At 53.7% G+C, this 14,336-nt stretch overlaps 1 protein-coding gene across 2 annotated transcripts; it reads right to left on the minus strand.

Moving 5' to 3' along the window:
• Positions 1–419: 419 nt before the first annotated feature.
• On the minus strand, positions 420–14,088 carry CAMK1G (calcium/calmodulin dependent protein kinase IG). 2 transcript variants are annotated; one of them, XM_040085535.2, is made up of 13 exons: positions 13,964–14,088; positions 10,375–10,492; positions 8,704–8,832; positions 8,351–8,425; positions 7,578–7,716; positions 7,330–7,453; positions 6,744–6,819; positions 6,120–6,232; positions 4,804–4,879; positions 3,999–4,086; positions 2,469–2,947; positions 1,942–2,058; positions 420–1,001 (listed from the first exon to the last, which is right to left on the minus strand). In XM_040085535.2, the coding sequence occupies exons 2-12, from the start codon at positions 10,464–10,466 to the stop codon at positions 1,965–1,967; spliced, it is 1,485 nt and encodes a 494-aa protein (XP_039941469.1). In that variant the 5' UTR covers positions 10,467–10,492; positions 13,964–14,088; the 3' UTR covers positions 420–1,001; positions 1,942–1,964. The 2 variants fall into 2 exon arrangements, with proteins under 2 accessions (XP_039941469.1, XP_039941468.1); XM_040085534.2 differs by having other exon boundaries at positions 4,801–4,879.
• Between the last annotated feature and the right edge of the window lie 248 nt (positions 14,089–14,336).

The raw sequence follows: 14,336 nt of genomic DNA on the forward strand, positions 1-14,336 counted from the left end.
CCAGGAAATTATTTTTTCCTTCTTTTAGCAAGCTCTTTAAGCTGAATTTCACTGTTCAAATTAAAGCCCTCCTGTGGGGTCTTCTAAAGCTTTTTATCTGTGCTGCAGTTAATTCTTCAAACATGCCGTGGCTCCAGTACTTCCCTCTGAGATCTTCCTCCAAATAAGCAGATCAGAGAAACGGAGAATTTTTTCTGCCTCTGTACAACATGCCTATATTTATGCAAATTAGAGAAACACAGGCTCATAGTTGAAGGTGAAGTCAGATGTCTTGTTTGATTTTCTGCCACAATCTGCTTTCTATTTACCACGGAACATTTTGCCAGAAAAAAACACCAGCGGGAGCAGGTCTGGGATGCACAGGGAAAGCTTTAGGAGAGACTTAACAGACCGTTTCCACATCAGATTTCTATGAATAACCAAGAGGCAGCCTACAAAACAAATCTCAGCTTTATTAAGCAAGTGTTTGTTGTGCAATTACAGCCTTGGAAGCGGAGCTCAGACCTTGCTGTGTTATTGTCAGACACGGGGAGGTTTCTAGCAGGTTCTCTCTCCTGTTGCAGCTGCACTGAGGGCTGGGCAGCTGAACTCCAGAGTGCCAAAGCCTGGCACTAACCAAACCCGAGGAGAGGAGAGGGTGAGGGTCGTAAAACCAACTGAGCTGCCACGGGAGTAAAGCTCTGCACGGCTTTGGTCTGTGGGGTTGCTGTTGTGCGTTGACAACTAAACAGGGTACAGAAAACAGAAGCTGATGATGCCCTATGGTAATGTACACTGGGTGTGGGAGCAGGAGCCTCAGACCTTCCCTCGCCTCCTCCCAGCTGCAGTGATCCAGAAACGCCCCGAGCTCCCTGCGGTGATGGATCCTGGCACTGCTGTGCCCCCGTCCCCAGCTGGGCACTGCTCCGGAGAGCTGCTGGCGGGGCAGAGCCTCCTTTTCTGCTCACACTGGCGGTGCCTGGCTCTGAAGTGCAGGAAAGAGTAAAAGAGCCCTTCTGGTTCTGCAAGAGAGAGAATTGCAGGTGAGGACTGGGCTTTGTTTCACTGCCCCGCTCCCTGCAGAACGTGCTGCTAATGAGGCGCACTGGGGGCCAGGGACAGCTGGGATCCCTTTGTGGGCTCTTACAAAGGGCTGTCACAGCCCTGATCCTCGGGATGGGCCTCTCCAGAGCCTGTGGTGGCTCTAACTCGCATTTGTCTCTGCTGTCAATCCTTTGTGCACCTCAAACACCCTCATCAGCGCAGGCTGGCACAGGACATGAGAGGAGGGAGCTCACCTGATGTCGGTTTTGAGGAGAGCTCTTCCAGCAGGAGCTCACCTTTGGGACGCTCCTTAGGGCAGGATCTGACAGCAAAGCTTCAAAGTGGTGCAAATGATAACAGGACTGAGCCAAGCTGTGGTCAAACAGCATCAAACCTGAATTGTTTTACTCTGCTTTACACAATGAGCGTCTCTGGGCTCTGCTCACAAAGACATTCGAGCCTGCCTGGGCCACATCTGGGAAAGAGATAGAGGGTGCTGCCTGTGCTGAGCCCTGGAGCTGCAGCTCTTGTCAGCCCTTTGCTCACGGCCACAGCTGAGACACGGCTGGACAGCCCTAACCCCAGCCGAGGGACGGGTTGGCAGCGGCGTTGTTCCCAGTGAATAGCTTGAAATCATTGTGTGACAAACCCATGCTTGGCTTCCTCTCTCATGTTCCTGGGCAACCTGGTGGTGATGTAAAAGCAGGATTCAGTGGCCTGGCCCTGATGGAAGCTGAGGGCTGAGTCATTGCTGGAGAGCTGGTTTGGTGAAAGGCTTTTTCTCTTTTAAAAAACACAAAAAAACCCCTGGGTTCGTTTATTTCGTGTACAATCACCGTGCTATTTGTGCCTTTTCCTTTTGCCTGCCCTAATTGGATTAATTAAGAGCAGCTGACGATTGGATTGCAGGGCACTCACCTCTGACCACGTGGCTGCCTCCATCACATCATCAAACAAACTCCAGTTTGCCCAGTGCCGCAGTGAGACGAGTGTTTACTGGTTTTCATCGGAACAAGAACCTCTGACTTGAAATGACTGGTTGGGAGAGGGCGAAAGGGAACAGAAAGAAGAGAAATAACAATAATTTAGGGTCATTCTGTAGGGGAATTGTGGTGTCAATGTACAGAACATCAGCTGTGAGAGCAGAGCAGGGCTGGGTGCAATGTCCCAGCAGCTTGAAGCACTGATAACTCTTGGAAAACCGGCGTGCTGCAGCCCGTGGGGAGCTGTGCCCCCCAGCCTGGGCACGCTGCTCACCCCGTGCTGGGACACACACCTGGGCACAGCTGGGCTGGGCACAGCTTCCAGCCAGGAAAAGCATTGGCTCTTCCCTCCCCTTCTCCCTCCACCTGGCCACAGCTCCTGTGCCAGGCACCTCCCTCCAGGGACCATCATTCCCATACAATTCGCTGGAAGTTAATGGGAACGACCAAGGAACTACCTACTGGGATTTTGAAGACTTTTTGAGCAGCGCTGTCTCGGAGCAGGAGGACGTCTTTGTCTTCTCATGGCCCACACAGGAGGGGCTGCAGCCACAGGAGCTCCTGCCCGGGGGGCTGTGGGTGTCCGGCAGGGCCAGGCTGCTGTCCCTGGGTGGAGGTCCCTCCTCTGGGGGGCTGTGGGTGTCCGGCAGGGCCAGGCTGCTGTCCCCGGGCAGGAAACCTTCCTCTGGAAGGCTTGGCAGCTTTTCCTCCTCCATTTCCACGTCCTGCTCAGGTTTGGGTGGGTTTGGGTGCCCCTGTGAGGGGCCCTGTGCTGTGTCCTTGTCATCGCTTGGCGCTGCTGGCAGGGGGGCCCCCGTGGGGCTGCAGGGCCTGGGGGGCTCTGAGGTGTCTGTGGCAGGGACAGAGCCCTCGGCTGCCCCGTGGCCGCTCATGTGCAGCTTCCTCATGTGGTGCACCACGGCCGCGGCGTTGAAGGCTTGCTGGGGAAGGAGAAAAACCCCCGGTGAGCAGCTGGTGATGCCAGCACACGCCGTCCCCCCACCCAGGTGACAGCAGCACAGCGCTGTCAGCACCGACTCTTTGGGGTGGGCTCATTCCTGCCATGAGCACCACGCCTTCCGTCGAGTGCAAGCTGCTGATGGTCTGGAGTTCTCGGCTGCTTCCGGCCGAGGAAAATGGGGAACAGCTGGAAATGACCCCCTGCCCTCTGCTCTCCTGGTGACCCCCCTGCAGCTCCACGTCTGTGGGGAATCTCCCAGCTCACTTTGAATATCGCTCCAAACACCCCGTAAACATCGACTGCGGGCAGATCCAGCTTCGGAGGATCCAGCTTTGGAGGATCCCGTTTTGGAGGATCCAGCTTTGGAGGATCCAGATTTGGAGGATCTGGCTTTGGAGGATCCAGATTTGGAGGATCTGGCTTTGGAGGATCCCGTTTTGGAGGATCCAGCCTTTGGAGGATCCAGCTTTGGAGGATCCAGCCTTTGGAGGATCCCGTTTTGGAGGATCCAGCCTTTGGAGGATCCAGCCTTTGGAGGATCCCGTTTTGGAGGATCCAGCTTTGGAGGATCCAGATTTGGAGGATCTGGCTTTGGAGGATCCAGCTTTGGAGGATCCAGCTTTGGAGGATCCCGTTTTGGAGGATCCAGCCTTTGGAGGATCCAGATTTGGAGGATCCAGCTTTGGAGGATCCAGATTTGGAGGATCCAGCCTTTGGAGGATCCAGATTTGGAGGATCCAGCCTTTGGAGGATCCCGTTTTGGAGGATCCAGCTTTGGAGGATCCAGATTTGGAGGATGCAGGTTTGGAGGATCCAGCCTTTGGAGGATCCAGCCTTTGGAGGATCCAGCCTTTGGAGGATCCAGGTTTGGAGGATCCAGGTTTGGAGGATCCAGCCTTTGGAGGATCCAGCCTTTGGAGGATCCAGCTTTGGGTGTTTACCCCCGCAGCTGGAGCCCTGCGCGGTGCTGGCTGACAGTGACTGGTATTTGTTGGTGAAATGGCCGTGGGCTCCCGGCAGCAGCCACTTACCCTCCATTTGCTCTTTGCAAAGTTTTTCTGGATCTGAGCACTGACAGATGGGTAGATGTCACGGTGAAGGGCTGTGTTTCCATTAATCCTGCAGATGGGAAGAGAAGAAAATGGGCTCGTAGGCAGATGGCATTTGTAAGGCATTCCACATTCTGGAGGCACTGAACTGCTTTGTACGTTCAATCAGCAATAATTAAACCCAAAGGAAAAACAGCAGCAAAATGTAACACAAACACACACTTCAAAGCCGGGGAAAGCTCAGGGTGGGACTTCTCCTCTGCCTCTGTTTGTGGAGGCAAATATGCACAAATTGCATCTTTAATTATTCATCTTTTGCTTTCTTTGCACTCAAGAAGGAGCCAGCGCGGGGTGGGGGGGGCGGTGACGTTAGTGACGGGATGGGGGGACACTCCTGCTCCTGGGGATACTCCTGGGGATATTCCTGATCCAGGGACACTCCTGCTCCTGGGGACACTCCTGGGGACACTCCTGATCCAGGGACACTCCTGGGGACACTCCTGGGGATATTCCTGCTCCTGGGACACTCCTGAGGACACTCCTGAGGACACTCCTGGGGACATTCTTGCTCCTGGGGACACTCCTGCTCCAGAGACACTCCTGTTCTGGGGACACTCCTGGGAACACTCCTGATTCAGGGACACTCCTGCTCCCGGGGACATTCCTGCTCCTGGGGATGCTCCTATTCCTGGGGACGCTCCTGTCCCTGCTCCCACGGAGCACCTGGAGCACACAGCCTGTGACCTGCGGGCTGCAGAATCCCCGTGGCCACCCCCAGCCTCACCACGGGTGCCGCAGGGCCTCCTCACAGGTGAACCTCGCGCTGGGGTTCTTCTCCAGCAAGTGTCGGATGAAATCCTTGGCTGTTTGCGAAAAGGGGAAAAAGCAGAGAGAGAAGGTCATTTCCTCCTTCCCAGAGCTGATCCCGACAGAACATGGGAAATGCTGCTGGGTGAACGCCACGGAGGTCAGCCCTGAGCAGAAGGGGTTTGTATCGCTGCACTGGGGCAGGTTCAGGGTGGATACTGGGAAAAATTCCTGGGAAAGAGTGGTCCGGCGTTGGAAGGGGCTGGCCAGGGCAGTGGTGGAGGCACCATCCCTGGAAGTGCTCAAAAAATGAGTAGATGGTGCTGGGTGATGTGATTTGGTGGGTGTGCTGGGATTCAGTCCACGGCTGGACTTGATCTTGGAGATCTTTTCCAACCTTAATAATTCTATGATTACTCCAGTAGAGGAAGATTCTTATAGTGACAGGCTCCAGATGAAAAAAAAAAAACAAAACAACAACAACTCTGGATGTACCAAACTCTTAGATTGTGTGAGTTGGAGTTGAATTATTCACCTAAAAAATAACTCTACAAATCGTGAAGTGCAAATTGAGTGGATTTAGAAGTTGCCCTGAAGAGCCCTTACATCCCTCCCCTTTTAATTTCCTTTGTTTTTCTTGCAGGAAGGGTTGTGATGTTTGTTATTAAACCCCAGCACACCCCCTGCTAGGTCTGTTTGTTTGTATAAAAGATCGATGTTGAAATAAACCGTGAGGATCCTGCCTGCAGTGAGCTGTGCACAGCAGAGCTCCACCAGCAGCTTGGAGAAGTGGCGGCTGACAGGACGGAGGAAAAAAATGGGGAAAAAACCTGGCGTTTCCCTTCTTACAGAATCCCAGCGTGGTTTGTGTTGGAAGGAGCCTTAAAGCTGATCCAGTGCCACCCCTGCGTGGGCAGGGTCACCTCCCACTGTTCCAGGCGGCTCCAAGCCCTGTCCAACCTGGCCTTGGATGCTTCCAGGGGAAATCTGAGCCCACTCAGAGCTCAGTAATCATCTGTGAAAGTCAGGTTTACATTACCCACGGCCTCAGCTGAGGGTGCTGCGCTCCAGGGAGGCTCCAAACACGCCCCTCTCTGCCAGGGCAGCTTTGCTTTGGCATCATCCCCCGGGCACTGAGGAGATGGAGCCTCTGATCCTCCCCACATCCGAGGGCTTGCTGCCGTGTGAGTGACTCAGTTCAGAGCTGTAGGGGCGTTCAGGGGCTTGGCTGCTTCGGGGATTTGGGGTGGGAGCTTGCAGGAGGGTGTGTGGAGCTCCCCAAGCCCAGAGCTTCACCTGACTCGGAGATATCGTCCCAAAACGGAGACTCGAACTCGTAGTAGCCTTCCTTAATCTTTTCAAAGAGTTTGGATTCGGTTTCCTCGTAGAAGGGAGGGTACCCACAGAGCCTGGAACAGAGCAGAGAGCCGGGGGACCCTTCAGTGCCACCACAAAAGTGGCACGGACTCCTCCGGAGGCCACACGAGTGGGGAGGGACAGCGGTGACACAGGAGCTGCTCTGCCCACTCCGCTCGGGGGATCAGCAAAGCTGCACGAAAGAGTTAAAAACTTCACTGCAGCAGCGAGGGGACAAAGCCACAGCTGGTTCCGAGCTGAGCGGTGTGGGAGGAAACGAAACAAAAAGTACCCGGGAAGATGGAATGGAATTTGTAGGGAACTGGAAAAAAACAACAAAAAACCACAACAAAGCAATAGGATGAGGCGTAGCACAGTGCAAATGTGATTCCTTTCATCTCCGCTCCTGCGCTTGATTCCCCCGCATCCCTTTAATTTCTGCGTTTAGGAGGAACTCAGCGCCGTGCTGCGCGGAGGAAAGGGAGGTTTGGCATCGCCCCCGCCCCGCAGAGCCCCGGGGAGTCGGGGAGCTCCGGGAGAACCAGCGGGATGTGCCGTACTCACAGGATGTAGGTGATGACCCCGATGGACCAGCAGTCCACGGCTTTGCTGTAGGGCTTCTGGGCCAGCACCTCGGGAGCTGCAGGACAGCAAAAGCAAACGGGGATTCTGAGCAGTAATGGATTACCCAACACTGGGGAAAGCAGGAGTTTCAGGCAGGAACAGCCCCATTTCCCAGCTGAATTGGTCTGTGGGTTTTGGGGCTTTTTTTTTTTTTAATGCCATTATATAGGAAAAACCACAGACAATCTCTGCCTGCATGCTGAGGTTTAACCAGGGAGCTGCATCCACCCAATGCAGTCTGGTGGGAATTAAACAAAGCCCCATTGCGTTAAAGTAATTTTCATTTTTTTTCCAATAAATATATTGCCCTCAAAATTACCCTTTTCTTTGCATTCTTAAAATATTGAGGTTTTTCAGCCCCTGCACTCGTTTGTGGGGTCTGTGCAGCGCATCTGTGAGTCCCATGTTGTTATCGGCACGCTGATGTATTTCTCTCCCTTCTTCCAGGCAATGTCCTGGATGTGCACAACCTTTTTTTTCCCAAGGAAATCCACCAGCACAGGGCCACTCCTGCCCCTTGGCTCACCCACATATCCTGGAGTCCCACAGGCCGTGGACATGATCCCGTTCTGCTCCATTTTCGACAAGCCAAAATCCGTGATCATGATTTTGGAGTTCTCTTCGGGGGTGAGGTACAGGAGGTTCTCAGGCTGTGAACACGGGGCAGGGGTTGGTCAGAGGGTGGAATTTGTGGTCAGGAAACGGCCAAGGGGAGCGGGAGGCGTTGGGGCAGAGCGGGTGAAGTGTCCCCACGGCCCTGGGGACGGGGCTCACCTTCAGGTCGCGGTGCACGATGCCGTTCTCGTGCAGGTATTTCACAGCTGTCAGCACCTGGTGGATCACCAGGCTCGCGTCCTTCTCCGTGTAAACGCCCCGCTCCAAGATCCTGTCAAACAGCTCTCCCCCCGACACCCTGTGGAGAGGGGGCAGCTTAGAAAGAGAAGGACTGGGAAAAAACGTCAACAAAGCTTTTGTGCGAGGTCAGCTGAGTTTGTGGTCCTTTCACAGCAGTTTCGGGAGGCTGATGGATGCTCCTGGCTGTAGTTCCAGCGAGGATTGCTGGTAAACCTGGGCAGTTTGGGTGAGGCTGGGAGAAAAGCCCTGGTGGGGCTGAGCTGCAGGTACCCAGCCCTGCCTCAGGCTCCACTCCACAAGTGGTTACAGGGTTTTGTTCTTTACTGAATTTGCAGTTAAGCAGCAGCAGCCGGGTGCTCAGAGCTCTTTCTCTGACACGGTGCCCATTCCATTTCTAGAAACCCTGTGTGGCGCTGCTTTAATTAGAAATACTTCTGTCTCTGCCCTGCTAAACTGCGAGGAATGAATTTGCATAAACAGATCCTAATCATGGTTCAGAAAGTTGCTGTTAGAGTGGGGATGGGCCAAGGGGCCACAAGGAGCGCCTGGGGTGGTTCCAACCTCGGCACTGGGGGTGTTTGAAGGGACCCTTGAGGGGCTCTGGGGTGCAGGTGCTGAAATCCCACCCATCACCCTGGTCTTGCCCCGTCCGTCCTCCGTGGCCCCTAAGAAATGGCTCTGCTGGTACTCACAGCTGCATGACCAGGTAGAAGTGGGTTGTGCTCTCGTAAATGTCTTCTAAAGTCACGATGTTTTCGTGCTTTATTCTGCAAAGGGAGATGTGGGTCAGAAACCAATCCTGGCATGGAGAGAAGGGGCTTCTGAGGTGGAAAACCCCGCAGTCATCTCGTTTTAATCACCAGAGTGAGTTCACTGGGTGCTCTGGGGCTGCTGTCCCTCCCCCAGGATCACTGTTGCCCATCCAATTCCTTTTGGGGAACCAGGCACCATCCATGGAGCACCAGGCACCATCCATGGAGGGGACCAGACCCTTTATTTAAAGCACCCAGCACATCAGGAATGCTCCTTGGGCTGCCACACTCACTTTTTCAGCACTGCTATTTCATTCTCCAAGCTGCTGTCCCTGTTGAGAGGAGACTTCTTGATGCACTTCAAGGCAAAGAGCTTGCCAGTGCTTTTCTGCTTCACCAGGAAAACTTCTGAGAAGGCACCTCTGCAGAGAGGGGGAGAAGCTGCATTTCAGTGGGTGCTGCTTCTGGCAACGGGGAGGGGCTGAGAAATAGCGGGAGAAAAGAGCGCGGTGGGAACTTTGCGTGGATTCTAAAGCTGGACCTGCCTGGAGCAGCCCCAGACTTGGGATGTTCAAGGCGAGGTTGTGCAATGTAAATAGAACCCTACATTTTTTTGTTTTGGTTTGGTTTGGTTTTTTTCCTGCAGAGAAAATGTTGATTCTGCTCAGTCCCCCGGGGAGCCGCAGCCTGGGTTGGTGTCACCCAACATTCTGCGCGTCTAAAACGCAAAACAGCCGGAGAGCCCCAGTTAATCTCTAAATTCAGCCTCTGATGGTGCTCCTGTGTGCACAGGCTGCTGCTCCCTGTGTCCCCTCGGTGACAAAGTGACAGTGAGCAGCAGGAGCAGGTAATTATAACCTGCCTAAAACCCCAATCCTGTTACGGGTTTGTCCTGGGGAGCTGAGCACGAGGCTCGGGGCAGTGACAGTGACACGGGGCCAGGTCAATCCTCGCTAATCCTCATCAAACCAGCAGCTCGTTAATTGGGGGTCATTAAATGGGACTTGCTCTGAGTCTGCAAAGCCCTGCAGGGAGCTGAGGGCAGGGCAAGGAAGGGCAGCGCTGTGGACCCTGGGGGAAAGTGATAACGACTTTGAGGTGGTTTTAAGTCCCAGATCTTCAATTCAGCTCTTCAGAGAGCTGAAGTGATGCAAGTGAGGAAAAAAAAAAAATTCCCAATTTCTAATGTTAATTTTTCCTATTAAAGCAATAGTAGGAAATGAATAGCCTACAAATCAGCTGCTGGGGCATCTGTTCTACATCTCTGTCCCAAACAGTTTATAATAATTACGCCCCTTATTAAAAATGATGAATCAACAAGTGGGCCAGGAGAGAACAAAGCTTTTCCTAACCTCATTCCTTTAGCGAAAGCTGCTGGATAATTCAATTAATCTCCGAGGCTGACAAGGCACAGGATTTGGAGTCGCTGCTTCTTTGGGAGCTTTGTCGTGGGCTTGGAAGTCACAGAAAATTTGTCCATGACAGAACTTGCTGGTGGAGGTAATTCAATTCCTCCCCCACCACCTTGGAAATGTTTTGTTGTCTCATCCCCATGAATAGGCAAATCAAGCTGTTAACAGCACAGGGAAGGATTGTACAACTCCAACATCCTTGTTTTTGTTTCATTCCCCAACTGAGTCAGGGTTCCTGAGCTAAATATACGACTTGTTATTGTAATTCCTCTGCCTGCGCCAGCCCCTGACCTTGCAGCAGCAGGAGAGGCAGGAGTGGGGCAAAAACCTTCTCTGCAAGGCTCCCTGAGGGTTCCAGGGGCTGCAGGGAAGGGCAGAGGGCACCTGGAGCTGTGCCCGGAGCTGTTTGGGATGGGTGAGCCAGGAATGGGAGCAGCAGCACCCTGGGCACCCCCAGCCCCGCTCCTGGCCCATCCCAGAGGGAGGAGGGACAGGGACATTGTCCCGGGAGCCAGAGGGCTGCTCCTGCCCTGGGGACAGCCCGGAACTCACGATCCCAGCGCCTCCATGAAGATGAAGGTTTTGCGGATGTTGCTGGTCTGCTTCTTCCAGGAGCCGCTGTCTTCCTCTTCCTTGCGCCCCATCTCCTCCAGAGTGGAAGCAGGGAACGCTGTGAGGAGGAGGAGGAGGAGGGGGAGAGGTCACTGATGGTTTGTGTTTGTGGACAGCCCAGGACTCCCCAGTTACAGCCAGAGTTAGAGCTGGCCCAGGTCTGGGGGTGTGAAATGCTCCCCAAACCCCTTAGCACTGGTGATGAGGGCTGGAGGGGCACTGGAAGGTGGGAAAGGAACCTGGAGACAAGGGAAAAACAGATCTAAAAGTGACCCTGGGCAGCAAGGGCACGGGGAGCATCCCTGGATATGTGGAGCATGCCCTTTCCCAGAGCCAAAGGCTGTGGGACACAGCTGAGCCTTCAGAAGACAAAGCAAAAGCTTCCATGGGTGTTTTTTATCCCTTTGGAGAAGGCAGAAGTATTAAAGCAGAGAAAAAGCTGAAAGGTCTTTTTTCGTGAGAGACAGCTTAGATATTGGATTCCTACTGAACCTACTTTATCTCCTTAATTAGCACGTTTGCAGGGTTTTCAGCTCCTTGACACAATTTTTAAAGGTTGATTTAACATTATCGAAACCAAAATTCACTCAATTGTAAACAGCGGAAAGCTTCAGTCCATAAAATCACCAAAGGCCTCATGAACTTGACCTTTATTTACCTCCTGGTTTCTGCTGCCTGTGTAAGTCATAGAAATACATCTCCTTCTAGAACCCAGCCTTATCTTGCTGTCTGAAATTAGGGAAGGTCAAAAGTCCTTCACAAAAATGCCCATCAATCAGTAGAAACCTTTCTGCCGATTATTTTAAGTCCCTAATTATTTTTTTTTTTTTCTCTTTGAAGTCATCTGCCCGTCCCAAATCTACAGATCTGGAATATCACAGAAAGAGAATGTGCTGGCAGAGACGTTCAGCTTGTGCTGGCAGGTGAGTTTTATCCACTTGAAATAAATATCAGACCTGGCAGGGTGGTGCTGAGTGACAGGGAAAGCTGAGAGGAGCTCTCCATTCCTCTCCCAGGCTGCTGTCAACCAGAGAATATGAGGTGAAAAAAGAGAAAAAAAACCACCTCAAGTAGGTCAGCTTGGCCCTGGGGACCAGTGGCATTTTGGGCTCTTGTGCTGAAGCACGTCCTGGTTGGGACCAGCCCCGTGGGACACAGGGAAAGGGGCAGAGAAACCTTCCTGCACTGGGCAGTGGTGACCGTCCCCACCACTGGGGGACACTCAGTTCTGAGAATTTGGCCCATTCAGGGGTTAAATTTGCCCCATCCTGGCTCATTTCAGCTCCATTCCCGGAGCATTTTCATGTTTAATTCCTCCTGAATTCAACAAGTTCCCTGTTTTAAAGGGGATTTTGCTGCCAGGGCGAGGTAGTCTCGTGTTTTGTGTGACTCCCCTGCTGGTCTCAGAGCTGCTCCTGCTGTCCCTGCCCGTGGGCTCTGGGGGCTGGGGACAGGCTGCGCCAGCAGCTCTCACTCCCTAACGTGCATCTGATTTCCTGCTCTCCTCAGCTCCTCTGTGCCACCAGCAGCAAGTCATTTCCTGCCTGCCCTGGCCTCTCTGCGAGGAAGGGGAGTAAATGCTGCTGCCCTGAGAGCAGAATAACGGCATGTTTGAGCTCCTGAGGTGTACAGCTGCACACGGCAGGGGTGGGAGGCAGCGATCTTCGAGGTCCCTTCCAACCCAAACCTGTGATTGCAGATGTGCTCAGGTGATGGACACTGGCCCGCTTTGCTGCTGTTGGATCACATCCTTCCCCGTGGCTTTTCCTCTCTCGGTACAAGGGGAAGAGTTTGCCAAGGGCTTGGTGCGGGACACAGCGACCTCTCGGTCCAGCCAGGATGATGGGATCAGGAGAAGGAGAATTCCCTGAGTCTCTGGGAGCTCACCTTGGTCTCTCACTCTGGTTAAATCACCTGTTGCACTTCTCAGCAGTTGGTCACAATGCAATGTTTGACATATTTGTTTGTTTTCTGATATTTGTTCAAGCTCTGGTGCAACAATCCCAAAACCCCAGAAAGGTTTGGGTTGGAAGGGACCTCAAAGCCCACCCAGTGCCCCCCTGCCATGGCAGGGACACCTCCCACTGTCCCAGGCTGCTCCAACCTGGCCTTGGGCACTGCCAGGGATCCAGGGGCAGCCACGGCTGCTCCGGGCACCCTGTGCCCTTCCCAGTGCCCTCACCTTCCCCGCTGTTGTTCCCCAGACCTGGGGTTATGGATGGACTCGCTCAGCTGGAGAAACTTCCCGCAGGAGGGAGAACATGGCAGAAGTTGGGCAAACCCCTGGTGCTGGGACTGGCAGCTTTTCCTGCCCCGCTCTGTGTCCATCTGCACACTCCTGCCATGCCCTCCTTCCCCTGCCAGCTCCACCCTGAGCCCGTCCAGGCGTCCTGGGGACAGCTCCCAGCCCCAGCAGTGGGATGCACGCAGAGGGATCCGATGGATGCTTGGGATTCACGTTGTTCCCGCCCCTGATGCCCAGCAGGGGCTGTGGTGCCCCTCTGCCCGTTCACCTCTCGGCAGGGCGGGCACAGCGGTGTGCCAGGGTTGCATAATGAGGTTGAAAAGCTCGTTAACTAACGCAGGTGAGAACCTCTGGAGCTCAGAACCCGGTGCACAACGCGGCTTTCATTTGTGGAGCTTCCCCCTTCCCCATCAGAACAAACACAGCAACGCGCAGGGCTTCGGTCGAGTTCATGTTACAGAGAGAAGATAATAAACAAGTTTGATATTAATGTCTGGCCTTTGGGCTCTCCTACAAGCCTGAGCCAAGCAACTGCTCTGCTCTGTCCGATCCAGCACGACCCTGCTCAGAGTGCAAGGGATGTTATTGTTACCTTGCTTAAATCTTTCCCCAGGGAATTTGTCCTGCTTCCACACCCCACAGCAACAAATCCATCCTGCAGCCAGACCCTGCTCCTGAATGGATGCTCTGCCTTAGCAGAACGATTGTAAGTCATGATTAATGCTCTCGTGACAAACTTCCATGTGCAGGGAGGAACAGACATGCAGCTTTTGGAATTAGAAGTTTACAGGGGGGAAAAAAAGGGAATAACTGATTCAAAGGGCTTTGATTTTAAAAAGAAGCACAGCAAAGCAAGCAAATCTGCATGTGAATGAATGAATGAATGAATGGAGTGCCAGGGCAGGCTCCGTGCTCAGGGACAAAAGAACAAGGAATCGAAACACGAGCTCGCCATTAAAAAACAAACCCACGTCAAAGCTCCCCTATTCCCCCCACCACGCCATCCATTCCAAGGCAACTTGGGGAACACTTGCAAAATCTCCGTTTTCATTATAAATATCCCAGATTCCCTAAAATGCATTGGACCTAAAATGCCAGAGACAGCTTTCTACGAAATCCCTGAATCCAACACGGGTGCTGGAGGATACTACGGAGGAGAAGTCCTCTGGCATTTCCCTGTCACAGGGTAAAAACCCATTTTTAAGCAAGGCAGGTGAGCGGGGATCCCACCTGCTTCACTGCAGGAGCAGCAGATAGCTCGTAAGGAAAGAATATTTTGCTTACCCAAGTCAGCACGGACAAAGCAACTCCTGTTGGCTGCTGGCGCTCAGCTCCGAGTCTGCGGGGATTAGAGCTCCACGAGGAGGAGGAGGAAGAGGAGGAGGAGGAGGAGATGGAGCCCCGAGGTGGTAACCAGGGAGTCAGCAGGGGCACGGGGCTAGCGCAGCGGCGCTGGGAGCCCCCGGTGCCGGCAGGCGGAGGGATGGAGCCGGGCGCGCAGCGCAGCCGCTCGCCGCCGCTCGCCGCGGTGCTGATCCATCCCCGGCTGGAACGCAAACGCAATCCGCCTTCCTCGGACCCTCGGCTCCTCGGGGCTGGAAACAGCCCCGTTCTCCCCGGGATGGAGCGGGGGGCTCTGTGGGACTGCTCTGGGCCG

Source organism: Hirundo rustica, chromosome 24, assembly GCF_015227805.2.
Source record: "Hirundo rustica isolate bHirRus1 chromosome 24, bHirRus1.pri.v3, whole genome shotgun sequence".
NCBI lineage: Eukaryota > Metazoa > Chordata > Aves > Passeriformes > Hirundinidae > Hirundo > Hirundo rustica.